The sequence below is a fragment of the Eleutherodactylus coqui genome, chromosome 7, assembly GCF_035609145.1.
Source record: "Eleutherodactylus coqui strain aEleCoq1 chromosome 7, aEleCoq1.hap1, whole genome shotgun sequence".
Taxonomy (NCBI): domain Eukaryota; kingdom Metazoa; phylum Chordata; class Amphibia; order Anura; family Eleutherodactylidae; genus Eleutherodactylus; species Eleutherodactylus coqui.
The window spans coordinates 30,640,318-30,656,914 of record NC_089843.1 but is presented as its reverse complement, the minus strand read 5'-3'; the positions used below and the strand labels follow the sequence as shown (position 1 = coordinate 30,656,914).

Here is a 16,597-nt window from a genome sequence, read left to right as displayed (position 1 = left end):
TCATTATACAACATAAGCTACCACACGTTATGGACTTTTTAAGTTTCAAGGGTCACTTCCCACACTTTTTCAACATTGAGGAAAATCAAAATTGTATAAATCCCCTACCAGCAGTTAAATATTATGGTGTAGAGTACAAGATGACTGGTGAGAAAAAGGAAATCATGGAATGGTATGAGGTGCAAAAAAACATTACTTTTTTATTTTACTGCAAATAAGATGTTGAGGATTTAAAATAGGTGCCTGAACGTCATCAAGATTGTGTTATGGAAATGACTAAACCAATGGCATGGAACAACTAAAAAATTTCCACGTAATGTGTTTATCCCTTTCAGCAGGTCACTCTGTTTCCTGTATGTATGGCAGGGTATTGGTATAAATTCCTTCCAAAAGACACCATAACTATTTTACCAGTGGATTATTATTACAAGACCGAAAAACATTAATCAACAGTGGCTATTAAGTGTCTCATGTACGTGTCTCAAACAGAAAACATTGACATTCAATATGCGCTGAGAGCAAGCGAAAAACAGGTGGGTCGGTATTTTTTAGAAAGTTATGCAATATGATCAGCGCATTCTGTTTGAATTTCTGGGCTGTTTTTACCACATCTGCTACAATGAAAAGGATAAACATAATCTAATTATGGCCAGCAATATCACACTTTTCTAATGATTCTTACAGCATTGCGGATACACAGTGCATGTTTAGTGGGAGCATGAGTGGAAGAAAATGGTTGAAAAAGATTGAAACCTTCAGACATTTCTTCTTAAAATGCAATTGCTAACGCCACTAGACCCGGGATGATTTCACCAGTCTGTATCCCCTTATCAACAAAACAAATATGTATCCTGTAGGTCCCCACAGATTATTCAGGAAATACAAATACATTTTGGATACATCAAAAATTACTCTGGCATTGCAAAATTTACAATGCCCCTCCAAGAGATTTGTTTTTTTCCGGTACTGCCGATGAAAATTAACAAGAAATTGTAGGGAGTTAACCAGCAAAATAACTGATGATATTCACACCACAGAGTTTGTATCTGCAGGTCCCAAAACCTACGGCTACAAACTAAACATGGGTAAAACCATCTTCAAAGTCAAACGGATAACTCTAAACTTTACTAACACACAGTGGGTACATTTTGACTGCTTAAAAGATCTGCTTTTGGATCATTCTCACAATTCATTCTCTAAAACTCATCAATCTATTAGCATAAAACAGTCTGGGATTGTGAAAAATAAGAAATACTGGGACATTGAAGCAAACTGCTGTGCAAAACACAAAAGTGCGTTTATAGAAAGAGACACTTAGATGATTTTACACCACTGATTTCTGGCTACTAGTTCCGGTATAGTGATGGTGAATAACACACACTTACCTACATATACAAGCCCTGTAATATCGTTTGAGCGTATGTGTGTTGGCAAAAACTATATGATGACCAGTCTGCTATTTTTGCTAAGCAGACTTTGTAATAAATAAGAAGTATTGGGTTGTTGGTGAGGCAGCACTACGCAAAGCACAAAAACACCTAAGGGGGGGATTATTAGACAAATATACAGTAGAGCCTGACTCTCATGTATTTTAGCTGGCCCGTCTAACGCTGGGGAAAACGTATTTTGTAAAACAGCTGTTACATAGCTGAGACACATACATCACGCAAGCCCGATAATATTGTTTGGTTTTATACATGCTGGCAAACACTGTATGATGAACTGTCTGATTCTTTTCCTAACAATAGGTTTATCAAGGGCCTCCTGCGGACATTTATAGAGTTATTTCAAGGTAAATTTGTCTACTGTTGATGATCTCATGGACCGCATTAGTGAAAGCTGAAATAGAAAAATCATTTGCCAAGTAAATGGTGCAGAACATATTTTGCCTGAGTTAAAAAAGTGGATGATAAATTTAGACACCAAGTACAAACATTTTAGCAGCAAACCCACCCCTATGATGTATCGTGATATTCTTGGTTTATCCACCCCTCCCCACAGCCTGCATCATAATTATAAGAATTTATTTCTCTACAAGGCCAGGAGTTATATCTCCAAGGCCTAGTAAATCCAGCCTCTAGCCCTTTAATTCACAAGACCATCAAGACCTATTACCTACATATAAGGGTGCCTACCCACTTGCGTTGCCGATTTTCGCACATGAAAAACGCGGCGTTTTTGCGTGTTTTTGTGCGTTTTCCACGCCATTTTCGCAGCGTTTTTCACAGCGTTTTTTGCAGCCCTCCATTGACAATCATGGGTGCATTAAGAGAAAAATAAGGACACATATGCAACTGACAGTTCCTATGTGAAAAAAACCCCACAAAACGGAAAAAAAAACCCAGATGGACAAGAACACATTGTAAACTAATTGCTCTTGAGAAAAAACGCAAAACATCGGAGGAAAAAAAATTGCAAGTGGGTAGGCACTCTAAAGGTGAAAGCTCTCACTGACTCACGGACTGACTCACCACTAATTCTTTAACTTCCTGATGTCATACAAACATAAAATTTTGCAGAGCCATTCTTTAGATTCTAAATAGGAAAAATAAAGGGGTCACAACTCGAAAATTCAATGCTAAGTGAAAAAGTATTGTTGGGCTTGTGTAATGTACGAAATCTAATTCTCTAACTTCCCAATGCCATACAAACATGAAATTTGGCAGGAGCATTCTTTAGGTCCTACGTAGGAAAAATAAAGGGGTCACGACTCAAACATTTAATGCTAAGTGCAAAAGTTTTGGCACACCTTTGTAATGTAACTTCCTGGTGTCATACAAACATGAAAATTGGCAAAACCATTCTTTAGGTCCTAAATAGGAAAAGTAAAGGGGTCACAACTCAAAAATTCAATGTTAAGTGCAAAAGTATTGGTGCCCCTGTGTAGTGTAACAAATCTAATTCTTTAGCTTTCTGATGTTGTAGAAACATGAAATTTTGCACAACCATTTTTAGGTCCTGAATAGGAAAAGTAAAGGGGTCACAAATTGACTATTCAATGCTAAGTGCAAAAATAAGAACACCCCTATGTAATGTAACTTTTTGGTGTTGTACAAGCGTGAAATTTGAAGTGAGCATTCTTTAGGCCCTAAGGGCTTTGTCACATGGGCGTATTGGCACCCCTACATGGGTGCCGATGCGCCCGTGTGACTGAGCCCTTACTGCAGGTAGAAAACGGCCGTACTTCAAGACAGACGACTCCCCGCAGCACTGAAGAAAGAACACATGACCGGCAATGAAGCCGATCACATGTTCTTTCTTCCGGCGCTGCAGAGAGACATCTGTCCTGAAGTGCGGCCGTCTTCTACCTGCAGTAACACGAGCACCGATGCGCCTGTGTGACTAAGCCCTAAATGAGGAGAGTGGGAGGGGTGGCATATTCTGCAGAGGGACATCCATACATGCAGCCTGAGGAGAATCTAATGTTCATCTATGTGTATACATATTTTATTCCTTGGTTACTCTAAAGTTACCTTGACTACATAAAAATTTCTGTGCAAAAAACACAAACACCTGTATCAAATTAACTCGGGGGAGTCTGGGTATATCAGCTAATAATAGTATAAAGATCACACATCAGTTCTATGCAAAAGTTTTAAAAGCTTTATTGAACACACACATGAACACAACCAACTTTAATGCAAATATATTTACTTTTTTACTATAATTTACACAGTTAACCATGCAGTTTGAAGCAGAGGTAGAGTTCTGCTTTTAGACAGTAAACTGTCCTTTGTTATTTCTAAAGGTGAGAAAGGAAAAATGCATGTTTTTCTCTTCAGGTAGCATGTACATAACCACGGTTCAAGTCTACTTTTAGTGTAAGTCCAGTGTGTTGAAGCCGTGGATGGCACTTCCCTTGTATATAAATTCATAATTATTGTTTCAGGCTGTAATATTTTCATTCTGCAACAGTCTGTTTAGTAAAAGTTCAGCATTTTTTTAAAATGGGGATTGACATTGACTCTATTATCAGGTTCAGGATTTGACATTTGTTGATGACCTGATTCACTAGGAGTTACAAGCTTTAAAGTTGCTAACTGTTGCATCTTGTATAAAATGAATTAAGTATCTTTGTAGAAGATCAGTGTGTCTTTTAAGTTTTCCATCATCTGGTAGGTCACTACGCTGAAAAGCACTATTACTCTCATCATCAAGACGTTGAATAGCAGTTTGTATTATGTCAGGTGTCGTTATAATGGTTTGTCTTAACTTATTAAGCTTGCATTTTGGGATCAAGTACAATTTCTTTACATGCTCTATTATTGTTCAGCACGTAGGCTGATTATTATCAAGATAGCAAAACCTAATAGCGATCTTATAAAATTGCCGAACTGATTCACTATATGCTTCTTTTTCTTTATGGTCAGAGTTTTCTCATTCTTAGGGTCCGGGCAGACGAGCATAGGCGTATTTACGTTCGCACGAGCGCAACGTATAATCGCCCGAGCGATCGTTTTTCACCGATCATGACCAGAGCTAGAAAGCGTATTTTCGTTTGTTCCTACTTTGCAAACGGTCTTTTCGGCGATCGAATATGCGTTGGCGCGTATTTCGGTCGCATATGTTCCATTTTTTTTTCGAATTTCCGTTTTTACGCGCCGTAAAATCGCCCATGTGAACGAATACATTCGAAACCATTGCCTCAGATGGTCACGTATATACGTTTGGTCACAAAAACGCGCCGTTTATGCGCTCGTCTGCCCGCACCCTTATAGCGTGGTGCCACTTTTTTCGTACATTTTTCTGATGCTCTTTTAAGGTTATTCAGCCTTTAAAGCTCTCTGCGCTATGGCTATAATTAAATAATTGCCCACATGGTGAGTATTTCTTCTTCTCTGAAGAAGCAGCAGCAGGAGGAAAAAGAAACAGCAGCTAGCATTGTTGTCCTGTAGAACTGTGTCTTTAGGTTCACAGCTCATCAACATATGCATGGAGTGTGTATATTCTCTTTGTATATTATATCCTTGTTCTTCCCATTTTGCCTCCTCTGGAGTAGAAACAAGAAAGAAGTGTTGTGGCTCAGATGTTAGCACTGCTATTTTGCAATGCTCAAGTTCTAGATTCAAATCTGGCGAAATACAATATCTGGATATTGCTTTAATGTTCTCTTTGCATTTATTCTTGTTGTTTTCCCCCTCTTTTGGAGCAGACCAAAGAATATTGGTGGCTCAGTTGTTAGTTTTGCTTTCTGTATTGAAGGTTGAATCTGACCCTGGGCAACAACTGAATGAAGTTTTTTAAAGTCCATGCTGATATTATCCTTGATGTGACTTGAACCTAAGATTCCAGCATTGAAAGGCAAAAGAAAGTGCAATTTTTTTGCTAAAAGTTAGGTCGCCATGACCCAATCTGATTCTGCGAAAATCAACCCAATTTTAGTGCCCAACCAATCATAATAATCAACACTACCCAAAACTGTACGCAATATTCCATGTGTAGTCTGACCAGTGATTGAGGAAGAAGGAGGAAGAATGGATGGAAATGATTCTTCACATTGTGATAATCTTATCTGCAGCTGCAGGATACTTTTGTTGCTAAAGAAAGATCTACAGTTTATTAAATTTAACAGTTCACTTACCTTTTCTCCTTGCACTGTGGTTGTCTATTCAATGTTGTGCCAAATCAGGGTCACTGCCTACAGAATCTCCACCCTTCTGTCCAGAATGGGCATTGCACGTACATAAAGGCTCAGAGACTTGTATTCTTTTTAAATCTGGTGCCTGCCAGTATCTATTACATACACAGCACACAAGGCCATAACAAACAGCAAAGTTCATTACTTTGTACCCCACCAAGGTGAGAGTCTAGTGGCGTCCTCCCTGTCAGACTTGGGCCCTTTACTAGTCCTCAATACACCTCTGGCTTGTAGCCTTGTGAATTGGAATGCTCGAAACGGACTCCCATTGAAGTTCATGGGAGTATATAGCAAGTTAACCAATTTACGCTTTGATGGTTCCCAATGCAGGCAACCCCCCCCCCCCCCCCTCCCAAAAAAACTACAAAAAAATAAAGCAAAAAAAAAACCTAATGGGATACAGCCAGACATCTGCATAGCAAAGTTCTTTATAGTTTCTTACTGCCTTTAGAATGGCTACTGAATCAAGGAAGGAGAGTAGTTCACAAATAACTTCTCTAGAGGGCTCTGTGAATACGTTCAATAATAATGGCGGCTGTCCTATCCGACCCGAAGAGTAATTCAAAGATTTCTTTAGTGATTTTTGTTAAGCAGTTCCCTGCCCACGCCTCCAGCAGTCCCTTGATGCACACATTGCTGCGCCTATTTCTATTTTCAAGGTCTTCTTGCATTATCAGGGTTCTGTTAATATGGGAATGCTGCTCTTTTAGGATATGCTCAACTTCCAAGGAGTGAGAAGTCATAGATGAAGATGTGGCTTCCAGCTCCTCTACCCTACAATCCATCTGCCAGATCTCTTATTTTATCTCACACAGGTCTGATCTTACTGGGCGCAGGGCTTGAAAGATCAGATCCCTCATAAATCCCCTGGAGAGCTTTCCACCATCCTCCCCATCTGTGGATGCCTCCTCCTCTCCCTCCTTACTATGGGAAGCAGAGGTTTCCTGAGCCGGAGCCATCTTGGAGGCTGCACGCAGGGACTGGGCGCTCTGTTCCTTAAGGTACTGCTGCATGTCCACTTGCCCTCTCGCCGGTTGGGGAGTTCCCTGGAGCTCTCCCCTGTCTCTCTGCCGATCTTCCCCATCTTTTTCTCCTTTAGGCTGCTGGAAAGGGTGCCAGAAGGTGCCGCTGTGATGGAGCACTGCACTCAGGTGTCCATCTCGCTTAACGATCAGGCTCCGCCCCAACTTTACAGTCTTAATAGGTTATGAAAATAATAAACATAGACAAAATGACTGAGGGAAGTAAGTAACATGTTTTGGGGGATAGAGTTACCCCTTTCTCAAGCACATAACAGGGTGTCTAGCTAGTTGATATATTTATGAGGTTTACATGTCAGCAAGCATAGACTTTCAATTTCCCAATATTGCGGTTGTTTTGGTGTGAAAAAAAGACTTGAAAGTGAGCATTTACCAACGCCGTGCGTCTGAGTGTAGAAGCCTGCGGCGGAGGGCTCGTTTTGCCTTCCAAATGGTGTTGTGTGTCCAGACGTGAAAACAATCACTGGAATGCACGCTTTTATACTTCAAATAGTTGGGGGCAATTAGAGCGCCGAGCGACCAATATTTGTCTCGGCGTTGATCGCTGTGATGCTTTTGCACAGGAGCGATCAGTGCTCAATGACTGGGGGTGGAGCAGGAAGGAAATTATTTTGGCCCATCTGCCTCACTTCAAATTAGGCAGGCAGTGAATTCTAGATGAAAGACTACTTGTTAACACAGTCAGATCCTTTGATTTTCTAATAGCTACATGATCCGAACAACAAACAAATTATCTTTCATCATTCAGATTGTGCAGGCATTTGCACTGAACAATTATCATTCAGATTCCAGAGATCCAGTGAGAATCTGAACAATAATCGTTCAGTGTAAAAAGCCCTTATAATAGTCTGACATTAACTGTTCTGTAGGGAAAAAACACAAATAACGCACTGATATAAATGGTCACTTAACAAATGGTTATGTAATACTTAATTACCCCTGTGGTGGCACTGCAGGGAAATTGAACACTTATTGCAAGGTTTCTCCACAGACTGCAGTTGATCACTGGGGATCCCAGTAGATGGAAACTTTGTGATCAGCTTACCATCCAGGGACCCTTTTGACAAGTCAAAATGAAAATTGTCCATTGTAACAATGTCTAAAATGTGCTTTTTCTATTCACCTTTACCGCATAAAACAGCTTTTGAGGTGACTGCTCAACTGATTTACTGCTCTTACAGAAAAGAAGACTGCACATATCTTCAAGGTTCTCTGATAACGGCCCAATATCTTCCTGGCAATCCATTGTGAAAATAGCCTTGCATCCCTGCGGGGAATCTCTTCATCCCATAGCTTGCAATGGGGCGGCAGCAGCAGCACCAGCCCCACTGAAAGCAATGTGAGAAGATTATGATCTCCTGCCTCACCTGTGACAGCTGCAGCAGGAGATTCCTTCATCCCTGCAGGAAGTCCCCTCATCACTGAACACTGTCACAGCTGTGGCAGGGGATTGTGATCTTCTCTCATTTATTTTAATGGGCGATATCTCAAAAGTAATGGACATACTGCGTTGTGTTTCCTGCATCGCATTCTTCAAAAAATGGGTTGCATATTTGTGTGAGATTTGCGCGTCTTGTAATGCACAAATCATGCCGATTTTGTCACCAGTGTGAAGGCACCCTCAAGCTTCATTCACACAGGCGCGTCATTTTTCATGCTGGCTGTGGGACGGCCATAGCTTGCCGAAAATCGCGTAAATGAGAGGCAGCAGTGACCAAGTCACAGCTGCATCTGCCATTTATGCGCCCAATCAGATGGCCTGGGGTGGATGGAAAGGGTTTAGCTCTGCTAAACGTTCACCCCCTCTCGGCCCTTTGCCGGCTGCGAACAACAAATGGGGCAGAACAGGGTGGGAACTAGTGTGCTAATCTCCTGTCCCGTCCCCTCCCTTTGCCAACAGCTGGCAAGGGGTGGAAAGGAGGATGAAAGGAGAATGGAGTTTAGCAGAGCCACTGTTGTTAAAGAGAGGTGTATAGTTTTGCTTCTAAATGTAACACATTTCTATAATGATACTTTATCACCTCACTAGGGGGTGTCTTATAAAAGTGCCCTACATCTCTGTACAGAGGATTTTACAAGAAATGACCGCTCAGTGGAAATGTTTGTAAGCAAACATTACGTATTATATTATACTCTATGTCATGGAGAATTGTGTCACATTTATAAGCAATCTTCCTGTTTGTGGCCATTGATGTTTGTGAAAATTACAAGTTTGTTGTCACATTATTATACTGTGGAGCGCTATACCAGCATTGGGGGATGTGGAGAGGCTGGGGAGGCATCTTACATTATAGACATGTCCAGGTACATTCAGAGCTATAGCTCATCTGCAGACCATGGAGACGCCTTGTGGGGGTTACACATCCACATTCTACTCACACAATCCCGTATGCTTCATTCTTATTCCAGATGGCATCACACAGTCCTCTATGTAATATCAGGCATAACCAGCGTTGAGCTACAAAGGGTAAAAAGGGACAACCGCATCCAGAAATATGGAACATACACGTTATGCTGGTGAAATTAGTAGTTTTTTTACAGTGTGCTAAGGTCACGTGGGATCCAGCGATGACGCGGCACACCATGTGACCGGGATCATGTGACCCCCGTTTGTCTGTTGCGGCACTAGTTTTCTTTGTAAATCATCTGTTTGAGACAGTGGCAATCGGACACAGGGGGTGGGAGGCTGGTACTACGGGTGACACAGGATTCGTTCCCAGGCTCCATGATTATCCATCTGAATACTGCTGTGTATTATTGTGCCAAAGGGCGTTAGCATGCGGCTTATTGGATTAGCAGGCACCTTTCCCCTAAGGGGCGGTACCAGATTAGGTTTCATAAGGAGCACTGTGTCCAATCTAATTTATATGCCTCCAGCCTACCTTCCAGAATGGGGATGCTGCTAGGTTTTCGATTTTGTTACTTTTGGTTCTCTTCCCAAAAAACCTCTGTTTTAGCTGAGAGTTGATAAATTTTGGCAGTTGATCGAGCATAATTAGTGACAGCGATTGAGCAGGTTGCTTTTTGTTCTCAGGGGTTTGTAGTTAATCTAGCTGTATGCCCCTATAGTCATTCTTACATTGGAATGACTGGCTTTAAAGGTGGCATTTTGCTAGATTGGGGACTGTGACTTGTTCTACTTGACAAACCTTATACCTAGCACGAATGGGCATTGTCCTCAGGGGTATCGACCAATTTTACTAACATTATTGGAAAACATTTGGTTTACTACTATAAGGGCTGCTGATGACCCGAGCGCCTGCAGAAGCAGCGCATACTCACCCGCGCCCCGCAACTCCGGATCTTTCATGTGCCAGCTGCCAGGCGCAGACCGGAGCCGGCGGCCGGTGAGTGACGTTTCTGTGCGGGGCTCTCAGAAATAGAAAATGCTGCGGTTTGTTTGCCGCGGCCAAACCACAGCCGTCTGCCTAGGATTGCGTTTGCTAACGCAATACTATGGCAGCTTCCAAGGGCGGAAATTCCGCAGGAAATCCTGCCGCAAAATTTCCGCCCATCTGCAGGCGGCCTTATCATGCATAGTTTCATTTTATAAGACTTTAAACTTTGTAACAGTGTGCTGTGTGGATTTTTATATGCCAGCTACAATAACAACAATCGAGGGTGATGAAGAGAATGGGGGGCGGGGGCCTTCAGTGATTTAGGAGAATGTTGGTAAATCACAGGGTGGGGCCATCACTGCTCCAGGGATGAGGGTAGGTTGATGAGCTGTACTTAATTGTGTGGCTGCCTACATTACTACAGGAAAAGGGTGGATGGGGGGGTGACAAGATATGATAAGTGGGTGGGGCACCCATCACTTTACCAGAAGTGGGCGGTTTCATGAGACATATACATGCTGTACTACTCTTTATTATCAGGGAGTAACATTTTACAGTCATTCCTTCCTTTTCCCCAGCAGATCAGTTTTTCTATTCATTTCAGATCTGAACAAAATGATAAAACACTTTGGGAAAAACACACAACCTAAAAGTCCAGCACTGGATGCCATCACTGCAAATATCTCCACCGCCACCATGTATTTCCCTCTGGTGCTCAGATAAGCCGGGATCATGGAGATCCAGACACTACAGAACAGCAGCATGCTGAAGGTGATGTACTTGGCCTCATTAAAACTGTCCGGTAATGTCCTCGCCATGAAAGCCAGAACAAAGCTTGCCACTGCTAGGAACCCCATATAACCCAACATGGAGTAGAAGCAGATATCTGAGCCCTCATTACACTGAATGATGATCTTCCCAGGATAAGACTGACTGTCCAGGTCCTGGAATGGGGGAGAAACAGACAACCAGGTAACACAGATGACAATTTGTATAGATGAACACAACAGCACTATGCTATAGGGCATCTTCACACTCAGCCATTTTCTCCAGGGGCTCCCAGGCTTGGTGGACTTAAAAGCAACACAAACCATAGTAGTCTTGGCGAGAAGTGAAGAGACGGCTACTGAGAAGAAAATCCCAAAACTAGTTTCCCGTAATCTACAAGTTACATCACTGGGACGACCAAGAAACAAGAAGATAGAGAGGAAGCTGAGGATAATGAAGATCAGGAGGAGATAACTCAGGTTCCGGTTATTAGCTTTAACAATAGGAGTGTCTTGGTAAGAAATAAATATTCCAAATATGAAGCTGGTCACAAGACATCCAAAAACTGAGACACCAGAAAATACAGAAGCCATTGGGTCATTGTGGTAAGAGATGAATTCTAGAACTTTGGGCAGGCATCGGTCTCTCTTCTCATTTGGCCATTCAGCATTTTGGCATTTAATACAGTCCTCAGCATCTGTAGGAATATTTCATAATAAATTAAATGTTATAGCCTGGTAGGACCCCTTAAAACGTAACCTTTATTGTTAAAAATATTAAAATATGCTATTGAAGGACCAACATGAATAGACAAAAAACAAAAGATGTTTGAAATAACGGAACGGTCAAACGAAAAGGGGATCAAGTCCGGAATGCCTAACAGATGATACAGGACTAGAGATGAGCGAACGTACTCGTTACGAGTACTTACGCACCCGAGTACCGCCATTTTCGAGTACTGCAGTACTCGCGCGTAAAGATTCGGGGGGCGCCGGGGGGCGGGGAGAGGCGCGGCGGTGCGGGGGGTAGCAGCGTGGAACAGGGGGGAGCCCTCTCTCTCTCCCTTTCCCCCCCACTCCCCTCTGCTACCCCCCGTGCCGCCACGGCGCCCCCCGAATTTTTTCGCCCGAGTACGGAAGTACTCGGAAATCGCGGTATTCGGGCGAAAAAGGGGCGTGGCCGAGCACGTTCGCTCATCTCTATACAGGACCTTATCAGTCTGGAGTGACCAGTTCCAAAAAGAGTGGTACAAGATGCAACAGATAAATACTGTGCAGACTTGATCAACCTAAAAAATACCACTCTAGTAATGACACTGCGGTGGTCCCAAATATGACACCCACTGCATGTGTGCTACAAGGAAGCAATTAAAGCTTTTTGGTTCAATTTCAGAATATATTCTCGTATTCTGGTCGTGTTTTGTACATTCTATGCGTTTCGTTTCAACATGCGACTCATCAGGAACCATCAAAAACTGTGTACACAGAACCGATTGTAACAGATTAATAACGCCATTCAAAAAGAATGAACGCCAAATTTTTCCCTACAGTGAGAAAGAGATGCTAAAAGACTGAAATGGGCGGCTTGATAAGATACAGCCAATGTTATAGAGAAATCCAGAGAGAGAGAGCGTCTAAAAGCTCGTCTGTCCTATGCTGAGTAAAGAGATTCAGATTCAGCCTAGCTGATGTTTGCTACGGTCTTAGGCTGCCTGCACACGGGCGGAAATCCCGCGGCGGTATTTCCCGCGGGATTTCCGCCACTGAAAGCCTGCATAGGAGTGCATTGCAATATGCACTCCTATGCAGACGGCCGCGGTTTGGCCGCGCGAAATGTCACGCGGCAAACAAGCAGCGGCATGTCCTATTTCTGTGCGGGGCTCGCAGAAACGTCACTCACCCGGGCTCCGGCTCCTGTCTGCGTATGCGCGACGGCTGCCCGGCAGCCAGCACATGAAAGAGCCGGGGCCGCCAGGCGCGGGTGAGTACGTGCTCGTCACTGCAGGCTCTCGGGTCGGGTCCCGCGGCGAGAATTCTCGCCGCCGGATCCGACCCGCTCGTCTGCAGGCGGCCTTACATAACTAGGTAGCTCATGATAGATTTGCTAGACCTAAAATCCTCGACCCATAGATAAAAATAATAAACAGAAGACGCAGCAGAGTCTCCATCTCAGAGGGTAGTCCTCTCCAGCCTTTGTCTTTTTGTTTTTTGTCTATTCATATTGGTCCTTAACCCCTTCCCGCTCCAGGGCATAAGTTTACGTTCTGGCAGCCGGGTACTTCCCGCAACAGGGCGTAGACTTACGTCCTGGGGATAGCGAGAGACATAAGTGATCTCACGCTATCCCGCAGCGGGAGTCGGCTGTCAGTCATAGCCAGCCTCCCGCTGCAACGGGAGATACGCCCCCCACTGTAACCCCTTCCCTGCCACGATCTATGCAGATCGCAACGTGGAAAGGGTTCAGAAAGGGAGCGCGCAGAGAGCCCGGCTGGTTGCCATGGCAACAGGACGCCAGATACCGGCATCCTGTAGTGCCATAGTCTGTGATCGTTGTATAAGCGATAAGGCATGGCAGGGTAGTAGCCCTGCCATGCCTTATTACAGCAATCATCATCAGTGAAGTGTTGTAAGTCCCCCAGGGGGACACAAATTGTGTAAAAAAAAAAAAAAAAAGATAGTAAAAATGAACAAAAAAAGCAAAATGTAAAACAAAGTAAAAAAAAAACTTTTTTGTGCTTTTCCTTATATTAGCATAAAAAAGGAAAAAAAAAATTTAAATTCCACATATTTAGTATTGTCACATCCGTAACAATGCATAAAATAAGTTGCACATGCTTTTGACTGTGCACGGAAAAAAAAGAGCCTTAAAAAAAGGCAAAAAAACTGAGGCAAAATGCTAATTTTCAGCGTTTTGCCTCCCTAAAAACGCAATAAAAGTGATCAAAAAAGCTGTATGTACTCCAAAATGCTACCAATAGAAACTAGAGCTCCGTCCAAGGAAAAATAAAAAAGTTATAAGACTTTGAATGCAGCAATTTAGAATAAAAAAAGATTTCTAAAAAAGGGGTTTTATTGCAGAAATGTGGAAAAACCTGAAAAAAAATATATAAGAATTTTGGTATCATTGAAATCATACTGACCCACAGAAAAAATGAATTGTGTCATTTATTCTGCATGATTAACCCCTTAGTGACGGAGCTTTTTTGCTTTTTTCCATTTTTGTTTTTTCCTACTCCCTTTTAAAAAATCGTAGCTCCTTTATTTATCCATCGACGTCGTTGTATGAGGGCTTGTTTTTTTGCGGGATGAGTTGTATTTTTCAATGGCACTATTTATTGTACCATATAATTTACTGAAAAACTTTTTAAAAATTCTTAGCGGAGAGAAATGGAAAAAAAACAACATTCCACCATCTTTCGGTGCGTCCTGTTTCTACGGCGCACAAACTGCAACAAAAACAACCTGATATTTTTATTCTATGGGTCAGTACGATTGCTACGATACCAAACTTGTATAGTATTTTTTTTGCTTTAGTACTTTTATTTTTTTTTTAAGATATTTAATTTTTTTCAATTATTTTCTGCGGTCATTTTGTGCGCGCAATACCTTTTTTATTTTTTCGTCGACGTAGTTGAGCAAGGGCTCATTTTTTGCGGGATGTCCTGAAGTTTCCGATAGTATCAATTTGGAATACATACGACTTTTTGATCACTTTTTATTGCGTTTTTTCTGGGAGACAGGGTAACTAAAAAAGTGTATTTCTGGCGTTCTTTATTTTTTTTTTCAAACGACGTTCACCGTGCGGGAAAAATAATGCACTACTTTGATAGATCGGACTTTTACGGACGTGGCGATATCAAATACATATTTTTATTTTATGATTTTGATTTTTTAATAATAGATATGGCAAAAGGGGGGTGATTTAAACTTTTAGAACTTCTTTTTTTTTTACAATTAAAAAAACTTTATTGATCTTTTTTTTTTACTTTACTTTGAAGTCCCCCTGGAGGACTTTAACATGCGATGCTTTGATCGCTCCTGCAGTATGACGTAATGCTATAGCATTACGTCATACTGCTTTTTTACAGGCAGTCTATGAAGCCACTCTGTGTGGATGGCTTGATAGGCAGTCTGCTAAGGCAGCCCTGGGGCCATTCATTAGATCTCACCGCGGGGGGGCAGTGCGGGACCCCCGAACAGCGTTCGGGGGATTTAAATGCCGCTGTCAGAATTGACAGCGGCATTTAAAGAGTTAATAGCCGCGATCGGCCGAACGGCTGAGCGCAGCTATTGCCCGCGGGTGTCAGCTGTAATAAACAGCTGATGCCCGCGCTGTATGGAGGGAGATAGCAGCACTACCTCCCTCCATACACGTCCTGCAACAGCAGGACGTAGTTTCCCGATGGGGCGGTCGTTAAGGGGTTAACACTGTAAAAAAAACAACCAAAAATCTATGGCAGAATTGATGCATTTTCTCTTCTTGTTATCATAAAAAAATAATAAAAGTTTTACAATATAGTCTATGTACCCAAAAATAGCACCGATAAAAATTACAGTTCGCCACGCAAAAAATAAGCTCTTATACGGCCGCATCGACAGAAAAGTAAAAAAGTTATGACTTTTGAAAAATGGAGATGAAAGTCGACCAAAAATCGTTGCGTCCTTAAGCCCAAAATAGGCCATGCCCTTAAGGGGTTAAATAGCATATTTTAATATTTTTAACAATTGAGGCTATATTTTAAGGGGTCATACCAAGCTACTGCATTAATATTCCTTGGGATGTTCTCCGCTCCAGTGACTTAATATTAAATGTTACATCTAATTGATCCATCCAACAGTGCTGAATCTACCACTAAGCCGAAGTATAAGCAGTTTGGGGTGCTGAGTCCTTTGGTGAGGGTGTGCACCCCATTAACCCTTTCCAATCCTTTTTTTGTTCTTCTCATTCTCCCCAGCTCCAATTCATTTGAAGATGGGGAGAATGGCATTCTCCCTTAACCCTCCTTATCTCTGACAGAGATCAGGAAGGTGACGGCGGCCACATGATCACCGGGGAAATGGGAAGTAAGACTTCTGCATTCTCTCTTCACCCACCTGATCTCAGCTGTGACTGTTAGCCGAGATCAGGAGGGTGCCAGTGGTCACATGATCGCCGGGCGGAATGCAGAAGTAAAACTTCCGCATTCTCTCTTCATCCTCTCTACCTTGGCTATGACTGATAGCTGAGGTCAGGAGGCACCCGGCGGTCACATGATCGCCGGGTGAAATGTGAAAGTGCACTGCATTACATAGTGCTAATTGAGTGCTATGTAATGTGTAAAGGAGAAGAAAAAAAGGGCTTAAAACCCTTTCTGCCTTCTCCTTAGGGGACCTCGATGAAGACCAATGCAGGATTGTATTTGCACCTGAAGTGTGGGTGCAGATCCACTCCTGAACTGCAGTGGTGGGCCTGTTCAGACATTGGAGCTATAGAGAAAGCTCATGATGTTGGGACAGGCCCGACATTGGAGAAGTAAAGGTTAAAACTAGAGATGAGCGAGCACCAAAATGCTCGAGTCCTCGTTACTGGAGTCAAACTTTCAGTGATGCTCGAGAGTTTATTTCGAGTAACGAACCCCATTGAAGTCAATGGGCGACTCAAGCATTTTTGTATATGACTGACAGCTGAGAGCTGCCCCTGATTGCTCCCTGCGCTGAGCCAATCAGAGGCAGCACTCACTCACCCATTCATGAATTCATGAATGGGTGTGAGTGAGAGCTGCCTCTGATTGGTGAGGCTGTGACCAATCAGAGGCAGCTCATTCGGCAGGCAGG

General features: G+C 42.7%; 1 protein-coding gene across 1 annotated transcript in view; it reads right to left on the bottom strand.

Annotated features, from left to right (window-relative positions):
* Positions 1-10,573: 10,573 nt before the first annotated feature.
* The window catches only part of LOC136573470 (vomeronasal type-2 receptor 26-like), a 36,956-nt gene continuing 30,932 nt past the window's right edge, over positions 10,574-16,597 (bottom strand). Inside the window, exon 4 of the mRNA XM_066574762.1 lies at positions 10,574-11,481. Within this exon, the coding sequence (XP_066430859.1) occupies positions 10,574-11,481 (908 nt within the window). The remainder of the gene's footprint in view (positions 11,482-16,597) is intronic.